Source organism: Rhopilema esculentum, chromosome 20 (assembly GCF_057945365.1).
Source record: "Rhopilema esculentum isolate cy_ngs chromosome 20, ASM5794536v1, whole genome shotgun sequence".
NCBI classification, from domain to species: domain Eukaryota; kingdom Metazoa; phylum Cnidaria; class Scyphozoa; order Rhizostomeae; family Rhizostomatidae; genus Rhopilema; species Rhopilema esculentum.
This window is the reverse complement of record NC_142834.1, coordinates 2,645,815-2,669,178: the sequence shown is the minus strand read 5'-3', so window position 1 is coordinate 2,669,178 and position 23,364 is coordinate 2,645,815. Positions and strand designations below refer to the sequence as shown.

Below are 23,364 nucleotides of genomic sequence, written 5' to 3'. Positions count from 1 at the left end.
GACAATAAGACAATATGATTTCTCTGTCCATAAGACAATGGGTTCAAGAGAAAACACTTGAAAGCTCCAGACATATGACCCCCACACTATGGCGCTACGTGGCAGAGAAATCAGACAAAGAAATAAATTGGCACCGGGCCTAAATTAGAAACTATGGAAAATAGAATCCCAGAAATTGAGATAAAAACAAGTTTATCTTCCAAGTAACAGATACACTGAAACAAAGTACGGAAATGGGATCGGAGACTCTCTAGATTAAGAAGATTAGAGACAGATTAGTAACAGAACTGAGATGGTGAAAAAAATTGTGTGGGAGGTAGAAATATGATTCATTTGACGTCAGCATGAGAACACATATCAACGAGTGAATAGTTTAACTTCAAATGTAATTATGTACCAGAAATGAAATAATTTCACAGTTTAATAGCAAATATTTACATCATTTGATAACGAATCAATGGCATGGCTGAATAGTCTAGACATTAAGGGGTATTGCTAACACAACGGACCTTTTCGACTTTAGCGTATCGCTTGATGTCAATCTCTCTTCTTCCATTGTCATCTTTAAGAACAGTCCTAACAGCTTTTAAAGCAATAGAGCAGGCCAAGTCACCCCTGTAATCAGAGAGGCATATCATTACAATAAATTACAGAAATAGGGTTTAGAAAAGTGGTTAGAAACATCGGTTTAGAGAATGGGGTAACGAGAACGGGTTTCAGAAAAAAGGGCTTAGTAAAAGGAGTCGAGAGAAAGGAATGGGTAATCAAAAAGGGTTTAGAGAAGTTTTTTAAGCAAAACTTCTCTTGGAAAGAGAGTGAAGACTTAGGAAAGACAGTCTTCATGGAAAACCACTTACTTGCAGCAAGCTGTTTTCTACTTGTTGATATTTTCATTCATTAATCCAAACTCAAGAGGAAATATTGTTCCATTAATAAATTATTATATTCACATAAAAATAATCTTAAGCAGGAAAACACTGCATTGAAACTCATCAATCCACTTCTTTCATGCTGTTTTTAAAAGCCAACGCACTTGCTGGAGAATTCACACAATTTGGTAAACTAAAAGCCTAAAAACCGCCCTTGAAAATCAAAGCAACTTATAAATTTTTGTCTAGGAACTTTTGGTCAAAAAAACAGAGTTACTTACCAGTTGCCCATTAACTTAGTTCCCAGGCAACTCTGAATGATTTTCATCATCTCCTTATCGTCATTCACATCAATTGGTGTGCTTTAAGAAGAAATCAAAGACAACATAAGATAAGTTCAATTTAGATACCCATTACACTTACAGAATTAGTGGGGCAGAAATATTTTTGCTTTAAACAGACCAAAACTCTGAAACCAAGAGAACTTTAACTTGCACCCTCATCAATCAAACTAATTTTAGTATAAATGTAGAGATTTCTCTATAATTCACTGATCGTATGTAACAAAAAAAATGCAGACAGTTAAAAGTCAGTACAAAAAACTGAAGCATTTGAAATGAAAGAGATCACTGCAGGAAACCATTGGAATCAAATAACTGGAAAAATTTGGTGCCAGTAAACACAATACAATTTTATCTCCATTTTATAATTCTTCATTTTTTGACATCTTAACAGTCTTTCAATTTAAAATCAAATTTTACAGTTCAGCATTTCTGGCCTTCAAATACCAATTCTAATAACTATTGACATGATGACATTTCATAGGCATATATATCTTAATAAATGAAAATTACAGTTCACCAGTCTGTCAATAAGTGATTGGTGCCGTAAAGGCAAAGCTGAACACACTGTTGGTGTAAAGAACAGGACGGTTCTAAGTTGCTACTCTGAATTGCCTTATGAGCATATTAGGCGTGAAACTCAAGGTAGCAACTTAGAACCAACTTAGAAGAATTGCCCCCTCCCCTCGAATAAGCCCCCACCTTAGAGCTACAAATCTTCAATAAGCCCACCCCTCGAATAATCCCCCACTGCTACCGTAAATTCTCTAATTGGACCCCTCCATTTGATGATTTTTGCCATCTGAGGTTGCCCATGGCGTTTTATTGAACTACCACAACAAATTTGTACTTTTGGTATTAATCAATTAAATGCTCATAAATAAATTCCTATTAAAATCAATGAGGTCTTTTAATAATGTCTTCTTAATGTCTACAATAATTTTATATTGCCCCCCTCGTATAAGCCCCCCCTTGAATAAGCTTCCATCCAAAAAATATCAAAAATAAAGAAGCGCCCAGGGGGCTAATCTGAGGATTTAGGGCAGTGGCGGACACTTGGGGGGGGGGGGGGCGAGGGGGGGCCATCACCCCGCCAATACTGTAGAGAACAATGGTCTTTTGTTCTAAAACAATGGGAAATGTGACATCATCTTATTAAAACAATAGGCTTGCCCCCCAATATTTGACCAAGTTTCCGCCCCTGATTTACGGTACTCAAGACGCTGCACCTACATACCTAATCTGGTTCTTCAGGATATCAATCATATCATCTAATGCTTGTCTGTAGGCAGCAATAATCAGCGTCGGATGCATCTGATCCTCCAGAAACTGACTTGCAACACTGAGCATCTCCCCAGCCAAGATCACAACTGATGTTGTACCATCACCGACTTCTTCGTCCTGTGCTCTGCTAATTTCAATCATACTTTTAGCAGCAGGGTGCTGAACAATGATTTCCCGCAAAATGGCATTACCATCGTTGGTCATCACAATACCACCCATAGGATCCATCAGCATCTATTTCAAAATGGCAAAATACAATACATAAATTACACAGATTTCAAGCTTAATAAATTTCATTCTTGCTTTCTTACTATCCTAGAGTAATATTGCAAAGATTTTGAAAATTTGAAGGCATTGAGTCATGGTAAATAGACCTTCTTTATAGGGGGTCATTTGCTTTCAGGGTGATCACTGTAGTTTCATATGATATAAGTATCTGTTGTTGACAACTTGCTATTAATGGAAATTGCTTTGTCAATCAGTTTGAGGTGAGCTCATGTGATCAGTAGCAGATCAACAAACAGCATCAAGGGCACGAAATTTATGACTCAGCAGATTGGGTACGTTTGGGTATACCCCCGTCTTTTTTAATGACTCATTGCCTTTAATGGGTTAATAAATTAGGCTCCTCGTGAGTTTAAAAGCTCAAAATGAAAATACGTTTTGATATAAACATTAAAGGTGAAAGTTCTCCTTGTGTTTCTGTATAAGAAATTACAAAGATATAATAAAATAAGAAATTCTGACCTTTAACATTGCTCTTGGTCCAAGACATGTCCTTATAACATCTGCAACAGCCTGAAATTCGTAAGCAATGATAATAATCTTTTTAGTTGGCAATGCTATGTTAAAGCTCAAGTACTTATAGCTAAGCCCTAACAAGAGAGAGAGAGAGAGGAGTGATTAGGATAGCGATAGGAAAGATCAAGCTTAATTATTTTCGTTTTGAATAAAGACAGGTTGTGAGAGTTTGGGAAACAGGAAAGGGGTAGAGCATTGCAAGGTTTAAAAGATCTAGGGAGGAAGAAAGAGTTGGAATTGAGTTTTTGTGTTTGGAGAAGAGACTTGCAAAGGGCGAGCACTGGAAGAGAATGTCTCAGGGAACCTGGGATAATGTCTCTGATCTCCTGAGAATAATTAAATATGCCTTTAGACTAACATTGTATGTACTTAACAATCTAGCAAAAAATAATTTTGACTTGGTGACCTTGTTTCTTCTCAAAGAAAGACACTAGGTGAACAGTTAGAAAGAGTGTGGTTGAAGGTTGAATGAATTTTTAATAATTTAAGATTTTCTAAAATTTGCATCATTTTTAATTTAATTTAAGAAAAAATTCTCCCTTGTTGGGTTTTTAATCATTCCTGACTATTATTGTAGTGCTGAGGGAAAACATTTTTTAAATTAGTTGTGGCACAAAATATTTTTGCTTCAGTGGTATAAACATTAAAGGAATTTTTTGAAAATATACATCTATTTCTTGATTGTAATGCTTTTAAAATTCGCCAGCCAGATTGGAGAATATTTGCCAGTCAAGACTTTTAATCTAATCTAAGAAATGAGCATCAAGCATAAAGATGTTACCATTTCTGGAAAAATATTTGTTAAACAGACATAAATATCATACATAAATAGACAATAAAAGCAGCTAGAAAGATTAAAGTCTTTGCATTGTTTAATGGATACAAGACAAGTCAATTTTTCTTAGAGAAATTGCCATTCGGAATCTATGTTCTAAATTTATGAGGTAGAAATGAATTTTTGAGAACAATAGAAAATTTTTTGATAGATCTATAAAGGAATAAAAAAGGTGCAATAGAAAATTCGAAAAAACTGGCTATTGCTCAGTAACTTTTATTGGGGAAAACTGGGGATGCTGGCACTTTCTTTGAGATACTCGGCAATTTTGAATTTCTTTTAGAAACCAAAAGTCCTTTTAACAGAGACAATTTTGAACATCTGGGTACACCAATGCAGCTACTTAAGAGAAGACTTAAGATTTCCATGTTTTGCAAATGAACAGATTATAAAAGTTTTCAAAAAGCTATTTTTCACCTTGGCTGCTCCAATATTTCCTAACTGTACTTTTTTTCCTGATTCTCTTTGGACGGTGTCCTCTGCAAATGGAAAGGAAGTTTTGGTTACATAGTACGACAGATGGATATACTATTTTTTCATTAGATTAGAGAGCAAAGTAGCTAAAAAATTTTTAATATTATTTAATTCAAAGAATAAATCCAAATGCTAACTAATTAACGGGTGCAATGAGCCTGATGGTCTGATTATTTGAAACAGAGCTTTGAACTCCCAAAGTTTGGACTCCGGAACCTTTAAAAATTATCAAACTGAAATGAAATGAATGTTTGTTGTTCAAAATAAAGAAAAGTGAAGTTCGACTCTCGTTCAGCAGCTTGATGTCCATGTTGGGGAATGTCTTCCTTGCTAAGCGCTGAAAACAAGCATTCAACACGGCTGAAGCATAACCAGCAGTTGCAGCCACTCGGTATATCATTGTGAGAACTGGTGCACAATTGATCTGGGTTCTCCCCATAAATGCACAGATCTTGTTGAGGTTGACTGTTCTACGACTTTCATGTAAGAAGGCTCCTTTTTGCATTCCTTCAGCAATATACAATGATAGACACAACCTTCTGCATCCAAATCAACTTTGCCCAAGGCTTCAGACAGCATTCCTGTCTTCACTTTAGGTATCGTCATCATGTAATGAAAAAGGGACTTCAACTCATCCAAAAACAAAAAGGAAGGAATGGAGGATTTCTTTTGACGAATGGAGGATTTTGTTTACAATTTAACAAAGTTTTGCACATCCAGGGTAAATGTGTGAGGAAAACAAATTCATCAGTGACGGCCTACATCCAAAACCCAGTAGCTGTTGCATGATCAGTACTATCCAGCTTTGTACTTTTGAAACCATTTCCAATGTTTGAAGTATATCACAGTAATTGTCTTCAATTGCTTTGCACATGGCTAAATGTCAAGACCATCTTATATATATCAATCTCTTTAGTCTAACTCCAGCATACTGTTCTTTTATGGCAGCTAATTTGAAAAATTTGTACAAACCAGAAACAGTACCAAAGTGCTCCTTTAGTTCTGGAATATTTTTCATTACATTTTTTACAACAGTTTGCAATCTCCCTCTTTCTCCTGACATAACACTTTAGCTCCGTCAAACACTTGTGATACCAACCCATCAAAGCCAAGTCATTGTCATCTAAAGTTTTCTGTATGAATGCAAAGATCTTTTTAGCAGATCTACCTTGCTAATTTGTAATTTTCTTCAATTTCCCCTTTCTCAAAGAAAAAAATTGTGTAACAACACCTCAAATTTCATTGTTGTTGCTGTCTGAGGTTCCAACCACCATTAAAGTGAAAAGCTCTGATTGTCTTAGTTTTGAAGCATGGACATTCCTTACCATATCAACCATAATTTGCATAATTACATTCTGAATATCAGATGACAAATACATGGCTTTGCATGGTATCTTTTTTGCAAGGACTGCAAGTTCTTGTTTGCGTTGAAATACCAGATTTTGAATTGTATTCAAAAAGACCACCACAATGGCCTTGGTTGAAATCATGGTTCTCATCATCACCTCTTAGAAGCAGTCCATCAGCAGCCAGATACCTGATGATGTGAAAAATTACTTCCAACCATTTCCTATTGTCAGCATCTGATTTAGACAGAATATTTCCCAGAGTCATAACAGAATACTTCCCAGAGTTGTGCCAGTTGCACCCCTTCCTTCCTTCCTTATCTTTCCAAGCTGAAAAGTTTTTTGCATGCCAAGTTGATGCAGCATTTTTTGCAAATTGTTTGAGTTTCCTCTTATTTTCAGAACATTCTTTCAAAGTGTCAATAAGATTCCACCCAACCAACGCATGCTTCCCATCTTTAAATCCCTCTTCCGTAAAAGTAGTAAAATTTGAATTAATTCCAAACACGCAACAAGGAAAACAGACAAATTTTGATAAAACCTGATATCAGTACTAGCAAACTAGATACTATTGAAGTACTGACGTATCTTTTAACTTGCTCTGGGTCTCAGTTTGATGTTTAGTTTTATTATCAAAGCTATTAGTTTATGCAACATGTAAGAAGACTTTTTGTTTTTCAATTGTCAAAATTAATGTTTTAAATAAGGGCTGGTGCTAGAGGCAAAGATCTAAGCTCTGATGCTTACATCCTATTAAGCTAGTAATGAAAAATGTATGGGAATGCCAGTAGAACATATGGATAATAATGGACACATCCACACAGGCATTTTCACCTTCAATACAATTGACATAACAAGATTGGCTGTCTTAAACTGTTTTCAATTTATCTAGAATGGCTAATGTAAAAAGAGAAATAAATTCTGTTCTAGCTTGATTGAAGTTAACTAGTAGCTGAAAATTATGCCCGGGAATTTGGTATAACAGCCGCTGATAACACCAGATGATTGTATTTTGAAAGCAAATTTTGATAGTTATTTGTTAGTAGTGCAGAACAAAAATTATACAGAATGTACTCATATCACAGGAAGACAGTTTTCTGCACAAAGGGAGTAACAAATTTAATGTTCATATTAAAATCAAGCAATTGAGATTTCATGCTAAAAATTCCCTGGCAAACAACAGCATTTCCCTGCAACGAATGTGTGCTTAAAAAATTTCCTGACAATTTCCAACCCTGTTTGTCAGAGACTAGGCAGCTCTGAGAGAGGCAATAAATGTCATGATTTGTCAGTAATACCATGAACAAGAACAAAATGCTATGCCAATATCATAGGGGATTAGGCCATACACTTAGGAAAGCTTAGAAAAGGTGTGCAAAATATTTTCAGTTGATTTGATCAAGATAGTTAGAATTTATATTTATGGCTGACAAAATCTTGTGTACACAGTGGAAGTATCTCCCCTAAAACTTACATTTAAACCAAACTCACACATGAGGCCACAAAGTAGCACTCACAAAGAGTAGAGGTTTGTCTCTGGGCTGGGAAATTTGCAATCATTTGCTCATATTCAAATGGGAGATAAGAATCCAATCTTTGCAGCTCAATCTCTTTACTTGTGTCAATTCAACTGAAATTTTATGCTAACAATTCAAATAATAAATATGGTCGCGGTTACTCGTTGGCTTTCAAAATCCTGATTCTCTTTGGGTGTAACCATCATATAAGTCATATTATATCGTATTTTTCCAACATCCTAGATTACAAACAAACTACAAATGATTGCCAAGAGACAAAACAAAATAGTTCCATTTAAGTGATTTTCGTTCATAAACTTAAACAATCTTGAAATCCAAGGGCACGAGTTAGGCTACTAGACGCCGGACAACAGTTGCCTGGCTAGGCCAATGCATGTGGCTTAGGACAGACGCTCCTTCATAACGGCCATCTTAGGAAAACCATGAACTTATACTTACTGAGAACAAGTACTGGTGCTTTCATCATAATTAACTCTTGACTATAGTCGATGGGTAACTAAAACTCCTCTTTTTGCAAGGTTTTGCCTTACGGAAATTTGGCAGCGTGCACCTGTTTTGCCAGAATGTTCGGAGAAATTTGAAGGGAAGGGCAAAGAGGCAGCAGCGCGGAAATGAGGCTGGGTTTAGATGGAATCTGGGAATGGGGAGTTAACTCTCGGAGTGGAAGCAAATCTTGACAAATCTTGAATAAAATGAAGATAGAACTGCTTTTATAAGAAGCATATCTTGTCTTCCCAACATAATATCGAAGCTTTTGCTACAGTGGCTAGATCCAAGCGCGAAAATATTAGCATAAATTTTTTTAAAACGCTACTACATAATAGTGTTACATACCGTAAATCCTCGAATTGACCCCCCCCCCTCCTCGAAAAAGCCCCCACCCTAGAACCACAAATTTTCAATAAGCCCCCCCCCCTCAAATAAGCCTCCGCTGCTACTGTAAATTCTCAAACTGGACCCCTCCATTTGATGATTTTTGCCATCTGAGATTGCCTATGGCGTTTTATTGAATTACCACAACAAATCCATACTTTTGGTAGTAATTAATTAAAAGCTCATAAAGAAATTCCTACTAGAATAAACGAGGTTTTCAAATAATGTCTTCTTAATGTCTACAATAATTTTATAAGCCCCCCTCTCGTATAAGTCCCCCCTCGAATATGCCCCCATCCGAAAATATCAAAAATAAATAAGCCCCCAGGGGGCTAATTCGAGTATTTACGCTATGTCTGTACACAAAGAAAACTTTCTGTTACTATTCACTGAGATTTCCAAAGCAATATTAAATGCAAACCCAAACTTTATGAATGAAATTTTATAAAATAGAAAAAAACCACGATTTATCACAGGAATAAGAGCACATTACCACTCACGAAAAGATGAATTACAACGTAAGGTTTAGAAAGACTTTTCTTGCTTGCAGGTTACTGAATAAATTATTATCAAATTAGATAAAAAATCAAATTGCCTTAAAATTGTATTAAAATTATTATCTTTAGCTCCCTTTATCATTCACCTGTGCATATTTTAATTTGCATCCATTCTGCTGATTATATTTTTCCACATTGACTTGAACGCGTAATTTCCAAGACAACACAGCGAAACTATTAGAACTTGCATAGAAAACAAAATCAAAGAAAAGTGACTGCCAACATGATGGATTTTCGTTGCTTTTCTCAACTGGTTAAACCAACTACAGCTACGTATATCTTAAACAATTAAAATATAAAATATAGGTTGCTTAGCTGAAATGAGTAAGGATTGGCAGAAAACGAGTAAAGGATGACCCAGTTGAATAGAGGTGTACACAATTATTGAAGGAATGATCTTTGTAAGGGGATTGCATGGAAGGAAATGATGGATAAGCAAGAAAATGGACGATTGAAGATAGCTTGAGTATTAGATGGCCTACGTATCATAGTAGTCTTTCTAATTAAACAATATGTTTTTTACAAGCATAAAACTGCAAAATAATCTCAAAACTACCGAGGTACTCAATTAAATAAATAAACTAATCAAATTAGACAACACTAAAGAGGTCAATATCTGTTATTAAGTTTATATTGTGCAAACTAAAAGCTTGAAACTCTGTTCCATGTTTAATTCATCAGCAACTAGAGCTTGAATCGTTCCTCGAAATCAACGCCTGTCCGCAGAGATATTTTCACGTTGGTACCATACAAGCTAAAAGCTGGATAGTAGGTTCCAGATTTTATTCTGAATGACCGCTTGTCCTTTTTCTTGCGCAGAACCAAACAGCCTTCAAAATGAAAGATTCACGAACTTTATCAAGATACACAAACCAATGTTTACTGTTAGCTTACGAAAAATAGCAGAAATGATATGGCATACTATCCAAGATTGAGACGGGGTTCCAGAGCAACTGAGGCAGGGCAATGAGGGAGACTCGTTTAAGTTCTTCACAACCCTAGCTAGCTTTAACAATGATCTCATTTATAACTTCTCATTTTAGTTTTTGCCCACTTCTATGGATGTTCCACGATAGAAAATTAAATTATAAAATAAACAAGATTCACGAGCCTGCACTTCAAATCATATATTAACTAAAACAAAATCAGTGTCTATTCATCAGAGAAATTTTCAGCTGCTCTTGATCTAGATATCTGAAACCGTTAATAACTTAAATCCAACATTAATGGACGATGTTTTTGTTACTAGAAACATAAATATGAATTTCGAACAAACGACAACATTATCTCGCCCAGTGCAAGAACATCGAAATATGGCACAGGGACCGTTAGATTTATTGGCCAAAAAATATGGCAAAAGCTATCTACTGCAATAAAGAGTCCAAATCACTGCACATCTTTAAACGAAACATGAAATCTTTAGAAAACTTCGAGTGCAGCTGTAGATTGTGTAATACATTTATTGTACATTTATGCTTTCTACAAATAATTACTTTCCATATAAATTGGCTTGAATTAAATAGTTGGCTTGAATTAGCTTTATGCTAGATCTCATTGCCAAATAAATTATTCATTTATTTATTTATTTTTTATCATTTACAAATACTATCAACCCTCGGTTTCACCTTGCTATCTCCATCACTTATTGTACATTAGCTTACCATTATTGTAAACATCCATCCATTTGGCATCTAAATCGATATGTATTCCAATTATAATATCCTCAGCTTCTTTATTTGTTCGTTTTATTTGTATTTTATTTGCGGTGTTTTGACAAATGATTTTCGGATATTGATGTATCTGCAGCGCGTATGAATAAACATCTTCGCCTAGCACTGGATCAATAAGCTCTCTCTTTGCGATTCCAACGCCTTGGATTGAAGAAAAGGCGTTGTTTAATTAAGATGCAAATGAGAGGGTAAAAACTTCACAAGAATGACTCTGTTCAGAAGCGTCTAGAAGCTTTCAACAAAATTTGATTTTCAGGCATGTACTGCAAAATTGGACTCTTAACAAAAAGTTAGAAAAACGAATTGACGCATTTGATATGAAATGTTTCCGAAAAATTCATGGAATATCTTGGAAAGATAGAAAATCCAACGAATTTGATAGAGGTGAAATCCAACGACAATGTGGCAAAATTGAAAACCTGTTGGATATTGTAAAAACGCGGAAGCTAAAATGGTTTGGGCACGTTACCAGGGAAAAAGACGCCATCTGTGGTCTGGACTTAACGGAAGCATCGAGAAGAACTGAAGACAGAATGAGACGGAAGACGGATGTTAATACATGGGTGCACCGACCGCCTCTTCAAGGGCTACGGTCATGATGATGACTGCAAAATTTGATAGATGAAAGAAAATCACGATGATACATTTTATTAGGATGTAAAAACTATTTGTCAAAAATTCATCAAAAAGTGAGACACTGGATTGTAACAAGAGAAGTTATAGTCAATGGACACATCTGATTGGCTTTGTTTCGACCAATCAGGGCCTTCTAATATCTTGCGTCATTCATGAATTCATACAATAATTTAAACTCTTCCTCACGACACGAAGTCTAATCACTTATCTCATACCTATCACAGCTGATTGGTTCTGGCAATCAAAAGTGTCAATCACGACCTCCCAATAGTGGCAGTTGCTTGAAAGCGAGACATTTCCAAGAACTGTGGCGTACACAGGACTTGTCAAAGAAACCCAGGCATCCTTAATCACAAGATCTGGATGGCCAGTTGTTTTGTCGAATTCAAACTTCAAGCCTGGAAAATAAACATGGCATTATATAAAAACCATTTACAATGACTTTAAATATAGTTAAGAAAATTTGCTTTTTGCAGTGAAGATACAACCTGGCTTGTTTCCTAAACAATAGAACAATTTTTTACGGTACAGAATTTGAAAATGGCTTTGAAAAAAGTAAACACTTCACAACATACTAAAAGCTTTTTCGTCTGACACTCCTCAGAGCATAAAAAGTCAAAATAAGGGTCCGAAAGAACACGATGGAAAATATATACCCAGTTGTGATTATGAATGAACAATATTACTTCAGTATAGTATGAGAATGAATTGGCAAGCAGTTAGATATTCAGCAATGTGCTTAAAGTAAGTATAAAAAGGCCTAAGAATGTTCTAGCAAGGAATCTAAAAATAGTTCATGTGTATTAAACTATCATTTCAAATATTATCTCATACGAATAATAAGGAACATACTCAATGTCTCTAAAAGTTGGTACATAGTTCTTAACTGTTCTTTAAAGCATGTTTGGTATTTTCTAGATATCTCTGCATTTCGTGGCACAGAGCAGGATAATGTGAACACTTGATGTAAATTTCCATAAATTCCTACGCGTTCCTGAATTTGTGACAAATATATTTTATTGAAACTTGGAGAGACTCATGGCAATACCCACTTGAATCTCTCCATCTGCTAAAAACTAAACTGAAACAAGGTTTTAGGCTATGCTAAAAGAAACATACCTCTACAGGTGCTTCCTTTGAACAATGGGCTTACTTTACTCTTCCCTTTGCCATTAACGCTGAAAACGCGACAGGATATTTCACTGTTATACGGCAGATTCTTGGACTCGAATTTTGTCCTATTTCCTCTAAAAACTTCTTGAAACTCCTCAGGCTCAAGTCCAACAACGCTATTATGCAGAACAGCCATTTCAACAATAAAGAAGTCAACGCAGTCTAAACTGCGGACTGCCCATTCCAAACGAAGACTGTTCTCTGTAACTTGGCTGTTGTGCTCATTTATCACAGGAGAACCTTGCAAGGGAAGAAAAACAAAGCTGCAAGATGTACATGAAGCAAGAGCGCTGGTTGTGAATTTGAAGTCCTTGGAGGCAACAAAATGAGCTCAAGCTTTCACAGCCAAAAACAGATTTAGATGCAAAAAGCCGAAAAGTAGAAAACAGCACTCTGCTAAAAAGGTATGCTATGCTAATCTAATGCTAATCTGGACATCAGCAGTTGGCAGCGGTTCTAGCAACTAAACAACATGATATGCCATCAGTTTATTTACTTTTTATGTCATTCTTCCCATTTGAGACATATGAATGCGAGCGACACCCCCCCCCCCCTAACTTAAACACGCGAGTACTTTTGTAACAAAATTATAGCATTGATACTGTCCTCAAGCACTTTTTGCTGATTGGACCAAGAGAGACTGACCAACTCTTAGTTCTGTGCTTGCTTTTATACATATATCTACTGGGTTCATTAGAGCCTCTAACAAACTAGAAAACTTGGACTAGTTTACGATTGAGCAATAATCCTTTGTTTTAACAATCAGCTGTGACCTTCTTGGAAGAATTTATATACATTATACTTACCAGGCACACCTGGTGTTTCCAGTTCAGTCAGTGGCACAATTTGTACCATCCCACCTCTGATCCACACTGCAGGTCTCACACAACGCGCGACATTACGAAACGTAGGCATAGATATTTCTAAATCTGATACTTTGTGAATCAGTAAACCATTAAGATAAACGCGTAAACTTTCACTATCAACATCAAACACCACCACTAAATGCATTTCTTCTAAAGATGTCACCTGCTGAATGATGATGTTTTTGCTATCGATCAGGAGTTGGTTTTGCAACAGTTTGCTTCCATTGGTGCACATGGCAAAACAGCTGGCTGATTGATGACATATATCTTCCAGCCTGTTTGACTCTTTTGCAAGCCCAAAAGCTATGGATCAAATCGCAAAGCTTAAACCAATGGTGAAATGAAAGAGAACAGTTAAACAACTTTGCGCTCTCAGATTTTCAAGAGAAAAAATAACTTAATTCACATCAACTGAACTTTTGGACTTTTCATAAAATCTACTCTCTACTAGACACAAAACTTTAAAGAATATCTCTAAAGAATTTAATGTCGTCGGCTAAAACAGGTTTACTTCTTTTTCATATCATTCTAAGTATCCCTGAGTATGAGCAAAATGAAAAGAAAATATAAAGCCACACATAGTACTGTACGACTACAAACATATCTTGAAAGCTTCAGTTTTCATACACGAGCCTTCGGTTTCAAATTGACTCATACCTCCATGGCACAGTAGTTTTGAAATTCACTTCAACGAGAGCAAGTTGTCTCCTATACTTGATATCAAGTTCTGTGTTAAATGATTCTTTTACAACTTCTTAAAAATCATAAAAACTTCAGTAGTTTACAGAAATAAGTGAGGCATGGAAAGCTGAATATTTCAAAATACAAATGTCAGGAGATTATGACAAAATTTTCTTCATCAATACCTATACACAAACATAGATTAGATACATTCTTCCAACATAAATGTGAGTTATCCACAAATATTGGTGTATATTCAGTAGCAATAGAAGGGACTTTGGTCACCTATGTACTCTAGTTTCTCCCCACCATAACGAATCTTGAATCCCCACGAATGACAGCCCTTCGAAAGCACGACGTCACCAAGAAAACACGACTCTTCATGGTTCGATTCACAGCTAATGACTCCGTTTGAGGATATCTTAACGGCTTTTGGCTCAGCAGATGCCATGTATGAAAGCCCTGTGTCAAACTTGAAGCACAAACCTAAAAACCAAATTTGCTGGTACAGCAAAATGCCATCAGGGTTAGGCAAGAGAAATAAATTAAGGCAAGCAATTAAAGGAAATCGTTACAGATTCTTTCATCTTAGATGTTAAAGTGTCATCTTGCTCAAGCATCAAAGAAGTGCACCACTTATCATGAGATAAAATGAAATTACGAAAATTTCCTTGACATTTCTACAAGTTGTGGATTGCCATGAACAATTAATGTTTTATAGTTAAAATAAACATTTTTTCATGTATTTTGATGAACAATTAAGTTAATTTGTAAAATCAAAGTTCAAAAGAATTATAGCTTTGGCAATGTCAAAAATGATCTAAAAATGAGATGCAAAAGAAAAGTAAAGTACAATCCTAACAAAAAAAGGAAAAAAAATTATAAATAACTACTTGCTATAGAATTTTTTCGTGTTTATAACCTAAACAAACTCAAAGAAGACAGAAAATCTAAGGATTGAAAGTCTATACACGCAATCATAAAACGAGGTTCTGACAAAGTACAAAGGCGTGTGAATATATTGAAGGAAGTTTTGTAGAATCAATTCTCGATTAAGATTTATAGCTGTTTTTTTGTTTTGCAAGTTACCTTTTGGTGTTTGAAAAACCATTTCTTCACTCGGGCTTCCGATCCCAACATGATTCACACAGCTCACTCGAACCTTTATCTTTGCTTTGTATTCAGAAGCATCAAATGTGAACCATGTTTTGCAACCTCTGTAAATTTCTTGAAACCGACGATCATTGACACCAATATATTTCATTTCAACGATGTAAGCCGTGGTTTTGCGTGGTAAATCATGGTTAACCTCATCACCTGGCTTCCAAACTACAGTTATTTCAGTGTTCTTCACAAAACATTTCTCGTGAAGTATCTCCGGTGGACCTGCAAAGATAAAGATATAAAAGTGATGGAAAAAATATACCATTAACAGCTAAGATAAGATTGATACAGAGAAGAAGTGTAAAGATATTACCAGGTGTTACATGAAGTACTTCCAGCTGTGAGATGAAATCAACGCGCAGGCCTTTTCCCGTGGTAAGCACACAAGGGTAGAACTTTCCAAATATATTCGCAAATGTTGATCCAGAACCACCAGAAGATATCAAAGTTCCATTAGTATAAATGTCGAAATACCCTGCGCTTAGATTTAGTATGAACTCCAGAACCATGTCTTTTATATCATAAACTGATCTCTTGAACAGTATTTTGTTGGAGGACAGTTCTTGGTCATGGGTGTCATCACTCAAGGGTATTTCAACTTCATATGTCGATCTCACTGCACCGTCTGAAATAAAAAACATAACCTAAAAATGTTGTGGATAGCAAAAAGATTAGCGCGTATCAAACTGGATCTCTCTTACATTGGAACCCAAGAGGAAAAAAGGTGCTAGTTATAATCTTGTGGTGGAAAGTTTGTTGTGCCATCCTCAAAGTACGTTTGTTAGTCATTTTTTCCTACTAAAAAACTTCAAAATATTTCTGTAAAAACATTACGTTTTCCTTCAACTTTCCTTCAACATCTTCCATCTATGCATAAATAAACATAAAATAAACAATAGAAGTCCCCAATGGCTTGATTATTTTGAAGATTTAAGCATCAAACACAATAAAAATTCCCTGTAGACTTTGTTTGATCTACATCAGATGCCGTTCACAGCTTTTAGAACCATACGACAATCTGTCTAACTGAGTTTTAAAAAAGAGATCTTGAAATTAAAAATTACTTGATACACAATAAAGAATCAAAATAGTTGCAAAAGTAAACAATTCAACTGCTTTATAATAAATTCTAAACATTTAAAATTTTATTGACAGGTCCTAAAGCTTTGATTTTGTTCCTTAGATATTCATGCAGAATTATTACCTTCCATATATTGTTCAAGCTGACGCTGTGTAATAATTCCAAACCCAAGTTTACAATTCTGTCTACACGGAGCTTTGGTAACACGTGCACACCAATAATGAATGCCGCTGGTAAGGAGCGTGTCGCCAATGGCAATTGATGGTGAATCTTTCAGTGTCTTGATGCTGCGGAGGTCAGTTGACAGACTGATATCGAGGCTAGTGAGTTCGTGTGAAAACTGGAAATCGAATTCTGAAAATAAGATGATTCGAAGACATTAGAATGTATAACAGATTTATGAAAATTGATTCTAAAGCACAGCAAAAAGGTCTTTAATTTTTACAGACAAACTAGGATTATCAAAAAATCCGAGAGAAAACATGATCAAGGGAAACGACCAGGGCAGGTAGCGAAAGCTTGACAGCGTACCCAAAGGCATGGTTACTAGAATATCGTCACTTGGTGGTCCTTCCCCCGCGTTATTTCTCGCGCTGACCCGCGCATAAACTTTGCATCCATAGGCAACATCATCCAGAACGAACATTGCCTCTTTCCCTTCGTAAACAACTGAGAAATCATCGCCGTTGCCGAGAACCTTTGCTGTTAAAATGTAACTCTCGACGGGGCCTTCAGGTGGTAGCCATCGCAAATGAACTCGGCAGTTTCGTCCAAAGCATTCTTCTACAACGAACATCGGTGGGCCTAAAGTAGAGAGAACGGTTTAAACTTTGTTGTTACTATTCATATTCCTAAATGAGAATTAACATGTTCAAATGGTCTTGTTAAGAACTTCCACATATTCAACAATTCGCTTATTTTATTTGTGTTTTATCTTGTCATTTACTGCAAAGTGGAAGCAGCATTACCTAGTCAGTAAGTCAGTGTTCCATCTAACTTTTGTTAGAAAACGCTACCAAGGCCCTTGACGAAGGAGGGCCGGAGAAGCTTTTTCACAATTATTTTTCTATGATTGTTAAAATCTCCCTGCCCCCCCCCCCCACTTTCCAACCTGCGTCGGAGCCCATGACTACAAATGTATGCAAAAAGTGGTACTAGTATGCACTTCTGCTTGCATTTCGCCAGAACCGCTGGGTTGAAAAAAAATGAGAAAGAAAAAAATCAATAGTGCGTTAAACGTAAAACATAAACGTTAAAAACGTCCCTTGGAATCTAGAACTCAAAAACAATTGAAACAAGTTTATTGAAATTGTTGTCAAAAATGTTGAAAACCCCACTCAAAAAGAAGGTCTAAAAGTATATTTTATGATGTCAGATTTGATGACGTATCTCATGCAAACTATGTAGGACGTTCGTGCCACAGCTTGGTTTTTTGTAATTCTATCTTTTAAATAGCTCAGGTTTTTATAGTTTTTTAATGGATCATTTTGTATTTAAAATTTTATGTATTTAATCTCGTATGTATTTAGTTGATGTAGTAGTTTTAACAGTTGGCTTGGATTAGCTCATTTCTTTGTAAATAGCTATGTAGCGCCAACTTTAAATAAATTGATTATTATTATTATTATTATTATAAGATTATGGTCTAATTGTATGATTATCAAAATATTATCTAAAAAGTATCTTTGTCGTTAGAATGTCTTCAATACTTAACTACAGAACGATTAAATGAGTTATAATATTACGATATCATTAACGTTCCTACAAAAATCTCAAACATTAACCTGGTGCTTCAAGCCACGAGATTGCATCAATAGCCTGTCTCTGCATCGCTAGGTCAATCGTCATATTGTTGAATTGTGTTGCTATTGACCAATCAGGTTTTGCGAGAGACGCAAGTTGTTTGGTAGTTTCTGCTAGCCTAAAACGTCAGGCCAATGAAACTTGTAAATGAAACAATATTTAAAAATATCTACCTAAAGACACACTAAATATGGTTATTGGCTGCTGTGAATAATTCGCGTACTCAATGGAAGTATATTGTAATGATTATAGCTTAAGTAGCAGGGACAGAAATTATCAAATCAATTAATAAAATGATTCTAAATCGCTATTAAGATTTGAAAAGATACAAATGAAATTTTCAAACGAAGATTGAGAAAGATCTGGAAGGAAGAACAACTTGTATGAAAACACTTTGTAAATTAACATACCGTGACGTCATTGGTTTTACGACCTAAAAATAGAAGCATCACTCGATTACTATGTTACAAACAGAGAACTTTATCTCTGATCAATCATTTAAAAAATAGCATAAATTCTGAATGTGCAAATGTTTCTAATACGAAAGCTATCGATTTATCAAATCTCTCGATGACTGCCACAGTAAGCATGAATTCATTATACGACATACCTTGTAAGATAGTATTCTTAATGAAATAATGAAGGTTTGAAGTAGCTTGTTTCCTGATGATAATACTAGACAAGAAAGACAAAGTTGCAACTTAGAACCGTTCTGTTCTAAACACCAGAGCGTGTACAGCTCTGTCAGTACGACACCGAGCACTCGATACTGTATCAGATGGGAAACTATACTATTCCGTATGAAATGATAGTTAAATTTCGCACCTGAAGAAAGTGAAGGCTGTTTCTTTCTTCCAGCAAAATCGCAATGTATTCAGACAAAGATTCACTTGCAATCCTAGCTTGCTGGCAACTTTGAGAACCCTCTGATATCTTACAGGCTGCTATTTGGTAAGCCTTGCTCACGTCCTCGAGCAACTCTTCTCTCTTTTTTTTGATCAAAAAAATCAGTTTATCAGTCTCTCTTTTGACATGGGCCTCGGTTTCGTTTGCAACTGTCTAAAATGGAAAACATCGCACAAATAACTTGTCCAGCTTCATATCGACATTTAATCAATAAAAATGCCTGCTCTTGTAAATATGTTCGGCATAAGATAATACAGATTTGTTATTCTGATAGATACAGACAAAAAGAGTGAAATTCTTCGCACCAATATATGGCGATTGGTAGTTAAAAAACAATGTTTAAGAACTCCGATATGGCGATATGGCAATGGACTAAGCAAATCCGTAGAGCAGAATTTAATCGGTTGCCACCGAAATACTTCCCCATAAACTTTGCAGGAAAATGTTTGGCCCATTTTGAAAGCAACTCGTTATCACCCATTTCAGCTATCGCTCAGTGCTAGCCATTCAATCACGTGATCTCAAGAAGACGACCAATGATATTATAACTACATAATAAATAACCTTTTACACAGCAAAGAAAGCAACAAAATAAACCATACATATTTACCTTAAGGAAAGCAAAAAGGCGCTCGTAATCATCACACTTGCCCTGGACTCCAACAGATGCTTCTTCCACTGACTGTAAATGCTTAGCAACCAACTCCTGGTGAATAAATTTGAAACGCGAAATCTTCTTATTCGACACAGGAAACTCTTGTCTTATGAAAGGGCGTAAAAAGAAGCCAAGGTTCAAAAGAGTTGCTCTTTATCAACTGTTTTGGCGTTGAAGATAAATCTGATTTTCGTGTTTATTGATGTTTATCAGAAAGATGTCTTTGGTAAGTTTTTATGTATCATAGAAATGTAAGGGAATGAATAAAACGTTTTCTACATATTTGGTTAATGTGTTGTTCGATTCTCTTTTGAAGCTACAAATCTGATATCATCTGACAAGACCCCTCTTTAAGTTCCTCTGGGTAAACACTACCTTCTTTCCAGGGCCTTTTACAACATAACTAGGGGGCAACAAAACAGTGACTTTCCATTGTTTAAAACAATAGGCTATTTTCCTCCTCTTTGTATACAAACAAAACAAAGGCTTGCATCCGCAGTTAACTGCCTTTCGGATAGGCTATGCTTGGCTCTTGGGTTACCCGAATTCAAAATTCCTTAATTCACTCTTTCATGTTGCCAAAACTTGCATAAAGTTAGCCAATGAATAAAAAACATTTTCTTATAGAATCACGTGCTAGTTATATGTGATAATATGCGATAAAACCATTGAAATTGGCAAAAATATTTTCAGCTTTTAGTAAACATCAGTATTTATGGCTTGTAAGATTACACAAACAGGTCAGGACTTAATACCTTTTCCCTTTTGCAGTACTGCACCAATTCAACCACATTATGTTCTTTATGGATTTGATGCCTACAGATTTTACATCCCACAACGTTGCAACGAATGCAGAAATATCCAGCATCTTTTTCAGAGTGAATTTCACATTTAGGCACAACCTCATCTGGGCTCAATTTCTCTCGTGGCTGTATGATGACATGTGAGCTTAAAGGACCTCTGTGAGGGTGCATTGTCTCAAGACAAGAACTACAGTACCAATAATTACAGGTTTCACACATTGCAGTTGCCTTGGCAACAGGGCAATCACAGAATTCGCAGTCAAAAGTGTGGATATTTGAGTCTACGAAAAAGATCATTTGGAGAATACGTCAAGTTTTCTTATAGAACTACCTATTTTCAGTTTCATAGCTAGGGGACCAAAGGTAGGCCAAAAAACCAATCGTGCATACAACACGACCCCCAAAAAGCTGTTTGGAATTTCCATCAAGTATACCTAACTATGTTTAGTCAAAGGATGTTGTCTTTCGACGAGAATTTCTTAAAATAGATCTAAAAAAGGAAGACTTATCAATGTATTTAGCACATTGAAACAAAATGAATGAAAACTACTTATATATCGATACGCATGATCATACCGACAAGAAAGAAAGAAATTTCTAAATGTTAACTTGCATCGAGAAAATGGAATAGGATTTCATTTGTGAAGAATTTAAAGTAAATGGAATACTATTTTTCAAGCAAAATTGGCAATATTTCGAAAGGAATGCATGGATGCAATCTAATACCTCTCGATGCCTCAACTTTTGCCATGACACCCAACATGCAATTGTTCTTTACCAAACCATAAACTCCGCCAACTGGAAAAGAGAATTCAAACCCACATACCGGGCAGCTGACACTGTATCCCTGTGACACTTTAATTGATGTGGTGCAAAGCATGTCTTTGTTTGTTTCTGTTTCTGGCACATATCTGTAGCAGGTCTCAGCACATTCCAAGCATAGGCTATGGCCACAGGGCAACAGCACGGGGTTGCTGAACAAGTTATGGCAAATTTTGCAAACTAGCTCAGCCTCCATTCAGTGTTGCAAGTGCGGCTGTATCTATGACGACTAAGATAAACATCAGTGGACTGACGAAAAATATGCAGGAAAAAGACTCTTGAAAATAGAAAAAAATTTATACCCATGTAGAAAGTTTATTATCAAAAGTCGATTGCAAAATGCATATTTGTTCTTACTGAGCGAACTCTAAAGCAAGTTTTTTGAGCCACGTGAACCTCAAAAAAATGAAGTCAACAAGCATTTATCCTCATCAATAAATTCTCTTCAGTAAAATTCCTAGTTTAATGACAAGTAACCTTTATCAATAATTGGCTTTCGTTATCACGCAATCAACCAAGCAAAAACTTGAATACATATCAACTACCTTTGAGTCTCCTAAACAGCGATGTGAAGAGAAAAGGTGAGTAAAGTTCTTTGATCTCAAAGAATAATTAAAGAAAAAGGTTGAAAAGCGTTTGATTTTGCAAAGGTGAAAAAATTCTCATTCTATTAACAATCATAGAACTGGGTGCATAAATATGGAATAAGGTAAAACACAAGCACTATGTTAGGCAAAAAAGCTGCAAAATCGATGGGTAAATAAAATATTCTTTAAAATAATTCAACAGATGGTTAATACTGTTAATTATGTTAACTATGTTAAGTTAATTATGTTATCAAAAAAGAACTAGAAAAAGTAAATGATACGAAGTAAAACGATAAATTCATACCTGTTTGAGCAAAGATATTGTTCATGAATTTGATAAAGCAATTCATTGACCAAAAAAACTATGAATTATTAAATACAATGAGCTGGGTGAAAAAATAACACAATCTTTGTTTTGTGGTAAAAAATACATTATATTTATTGTTACTGCAGGGATCTCGAAAACAAAGACACGGAGGAAGTATCTATAGAAGCTCAGTTGTTGACGAGATCAACTTCATTCGGCGATGTATCATTGTGTTTTGGTATTTCTCGACACTGCAACAGAATATAATTTTGTATTCTCATACACTAGGTAAGGCATTTTAGTAAGCTTAAAGTTACTCTCCTTTAAAATTTGATTTAACCTTCGATATGTGCTTGGTTAATGGGTTTATTTTTCAATTTTACAGGTATTGCTTGCGTAAACCACTGCTATGCAGGGATTGATATCTAATTCAATACTGTTATGGTTCAGAAAAGAATGAGAAATGCACCTGTCAGAAATGGTCTCTTTGACCCACCCTTTTAATTAAATTGCCACAACGCCCCCCTGCTAATCGCATGGTGAGAAAGAACAGTACCGACGGAAGCCTATTGGCTTTTTGGAAAACTATTGAGCGACTATTTCATGGTTAACTGGCTAGAATTCGAACCTTCGACAATCAGCTCATTGGCAAAGCACCAACGACTTTGATCAAATTTTAACAGAATTTGAGAAACTTCTATCCATTTATACTTTCTACAAGAAAAGAAACTATATGTAAAAATCTACAGCAAAAGCCGAATTTGTTTGGTTTACAATCCGCGTGGATAATTTGAGATATTGCCTCTTGTTACTACCCTTCCACCTTGAATCTTGCGGAGAGAGAGAGATAATTAAATGAAGAGGCATTTGAAATACTTAGAAATTAGGCACATTTAGGGGATATGTTCCATAGAAAAAGGGTAAAGTCAAGGCTGAGTTAAAGGAATTTGAAAATCTGATAACTCCAAAGGTTGGAAAAAGCATTTTCTAAGGCTAAACATGGCATTTGTTTGACAACAACTTGATGCATAATTTCTGAAAAAGGGAGATACATACTTACCCAATTTTTAAAAAGAAATAGAGAACAAACAAAGAAAAAACTTTATGAGAAAATTTGCATAGGTATCGACATTTTTCACGAAATATGAGCTAAATATTAAACCACATTAATTTGCGTCTGCTAATTGTTTTACTATGCCTAACTTAAAAAACCACACAACATGACGAGAATT

The 23,364-nt window shown here is 35.6% G+C and overlaps 2 protein-coding genes across 2 annotated transcripts in view; both read right to left on the bottom strand.

Moving 5' to 3' along the window:
* Nucleotides 1–8,087, bottom strand: part of LOC135687106 (T-complex protein 1 subunit gamma) — a 31,255-nt gene extending 23,168 nt beyond the window's left edge. The window contains exons 1-6 of the mRNA XM_065203565.2: nucleotides 7,927–8,087; nucleotides 4,548–4,609; nucleotides 3,242–3,292; nucleotides 2,448–2,728; nucleotides 1,151–1,231; nucleotides 510–615 (exon numbers count right to left, since the gene is read on the bottom strand). Of these exons, the coding sequence (XP_065059637.1) occupies nucleotides 510–615; nucleotides 1,151–1,231; nucleotides 2,448–2,728; nucleotides 3,242–3,292; nucleotides 4,548–4,609; nucleotides 7,927–7,954 (609 nt within the window). The 5' untranslated portion in view covers nucleotides 7,955–8,087. The remainder of the gene's footprint in view (nucleotides 1–509; nucleotides 616–1,150; nucleotides 1,232–2,447; nucleotides 2,729–3,241; nucleotides 3,293–4,547; nucleotides 4,610–7,926) is intronic.
* A 128-nt stretch (nucleotides 8,088–8,215) lies between these two features.
* On the bottom strand, nucleotides 8,216–23,081 carry LOC135687693 (uncharacterized). The gene is made up of 16 exons (XM_089114286.1): nucleotides 21,143–23,081; nucleotides 20,369–20,697; nucleotides 19,569–19,664; nucleotides 18,878–19,111; nucleotides 18,463–18,485; nucleotides 18,034–18,170; nucleotides 16,703–17,053; nucleotides 16,373–16,609; nucleotides 15,482–15,793; nucleotides 15,094–15,390; nucleotides 14,290–14,490; nucleotides 13,264–13,626; nucleotides 12,404–12,697; nucleotides 11,500–11,682; nucleotides 10,580–10,789; nucleotides 8,216–9,748 (listed from the first exon to the last, which is right to left on the bottom strand). The coding sequence occupies exons 1-16, from the start codon at nucleotides 21,432–21,434 to the stop codon at nucleotides 9,603–9,605; spliced, it is 3,705 nt and encodes a 1,234-aa protein (XP_088970412.1). The 5' UTR covers nucleotides 21,435–23,081; the 3' UTR covers nucleotides 8,216–9,602.
* Nucleotides 23,082–23,364: the final 283 nt, after the last annotated feature.

Bases quoted from the DNA above. Each gene is read 5' to 3' on its own strand.
- LOC135687693 (XM_089114286.1), bottom strand. From the start codon at position 21,434: ATGGAGGCTGAGCTAGTTTGCAAAATTTGCCATAACTTGTTCAGCAAC. The intron at 15,391-15,481 runs GTAATATCTTTA...TTATCTTTGCAG, and splicing joins AGTACTTCATGTAACACCTG to GTCCACCGGAGATACTTCAC. The intron at 11,683-12,403 runs GTATGTTTCTTT...TTTATTTTCCAG, and splicing joins CAAAGGAAGCACCTGTAGAG to GCTTGAAGTTTGAATTCGAC.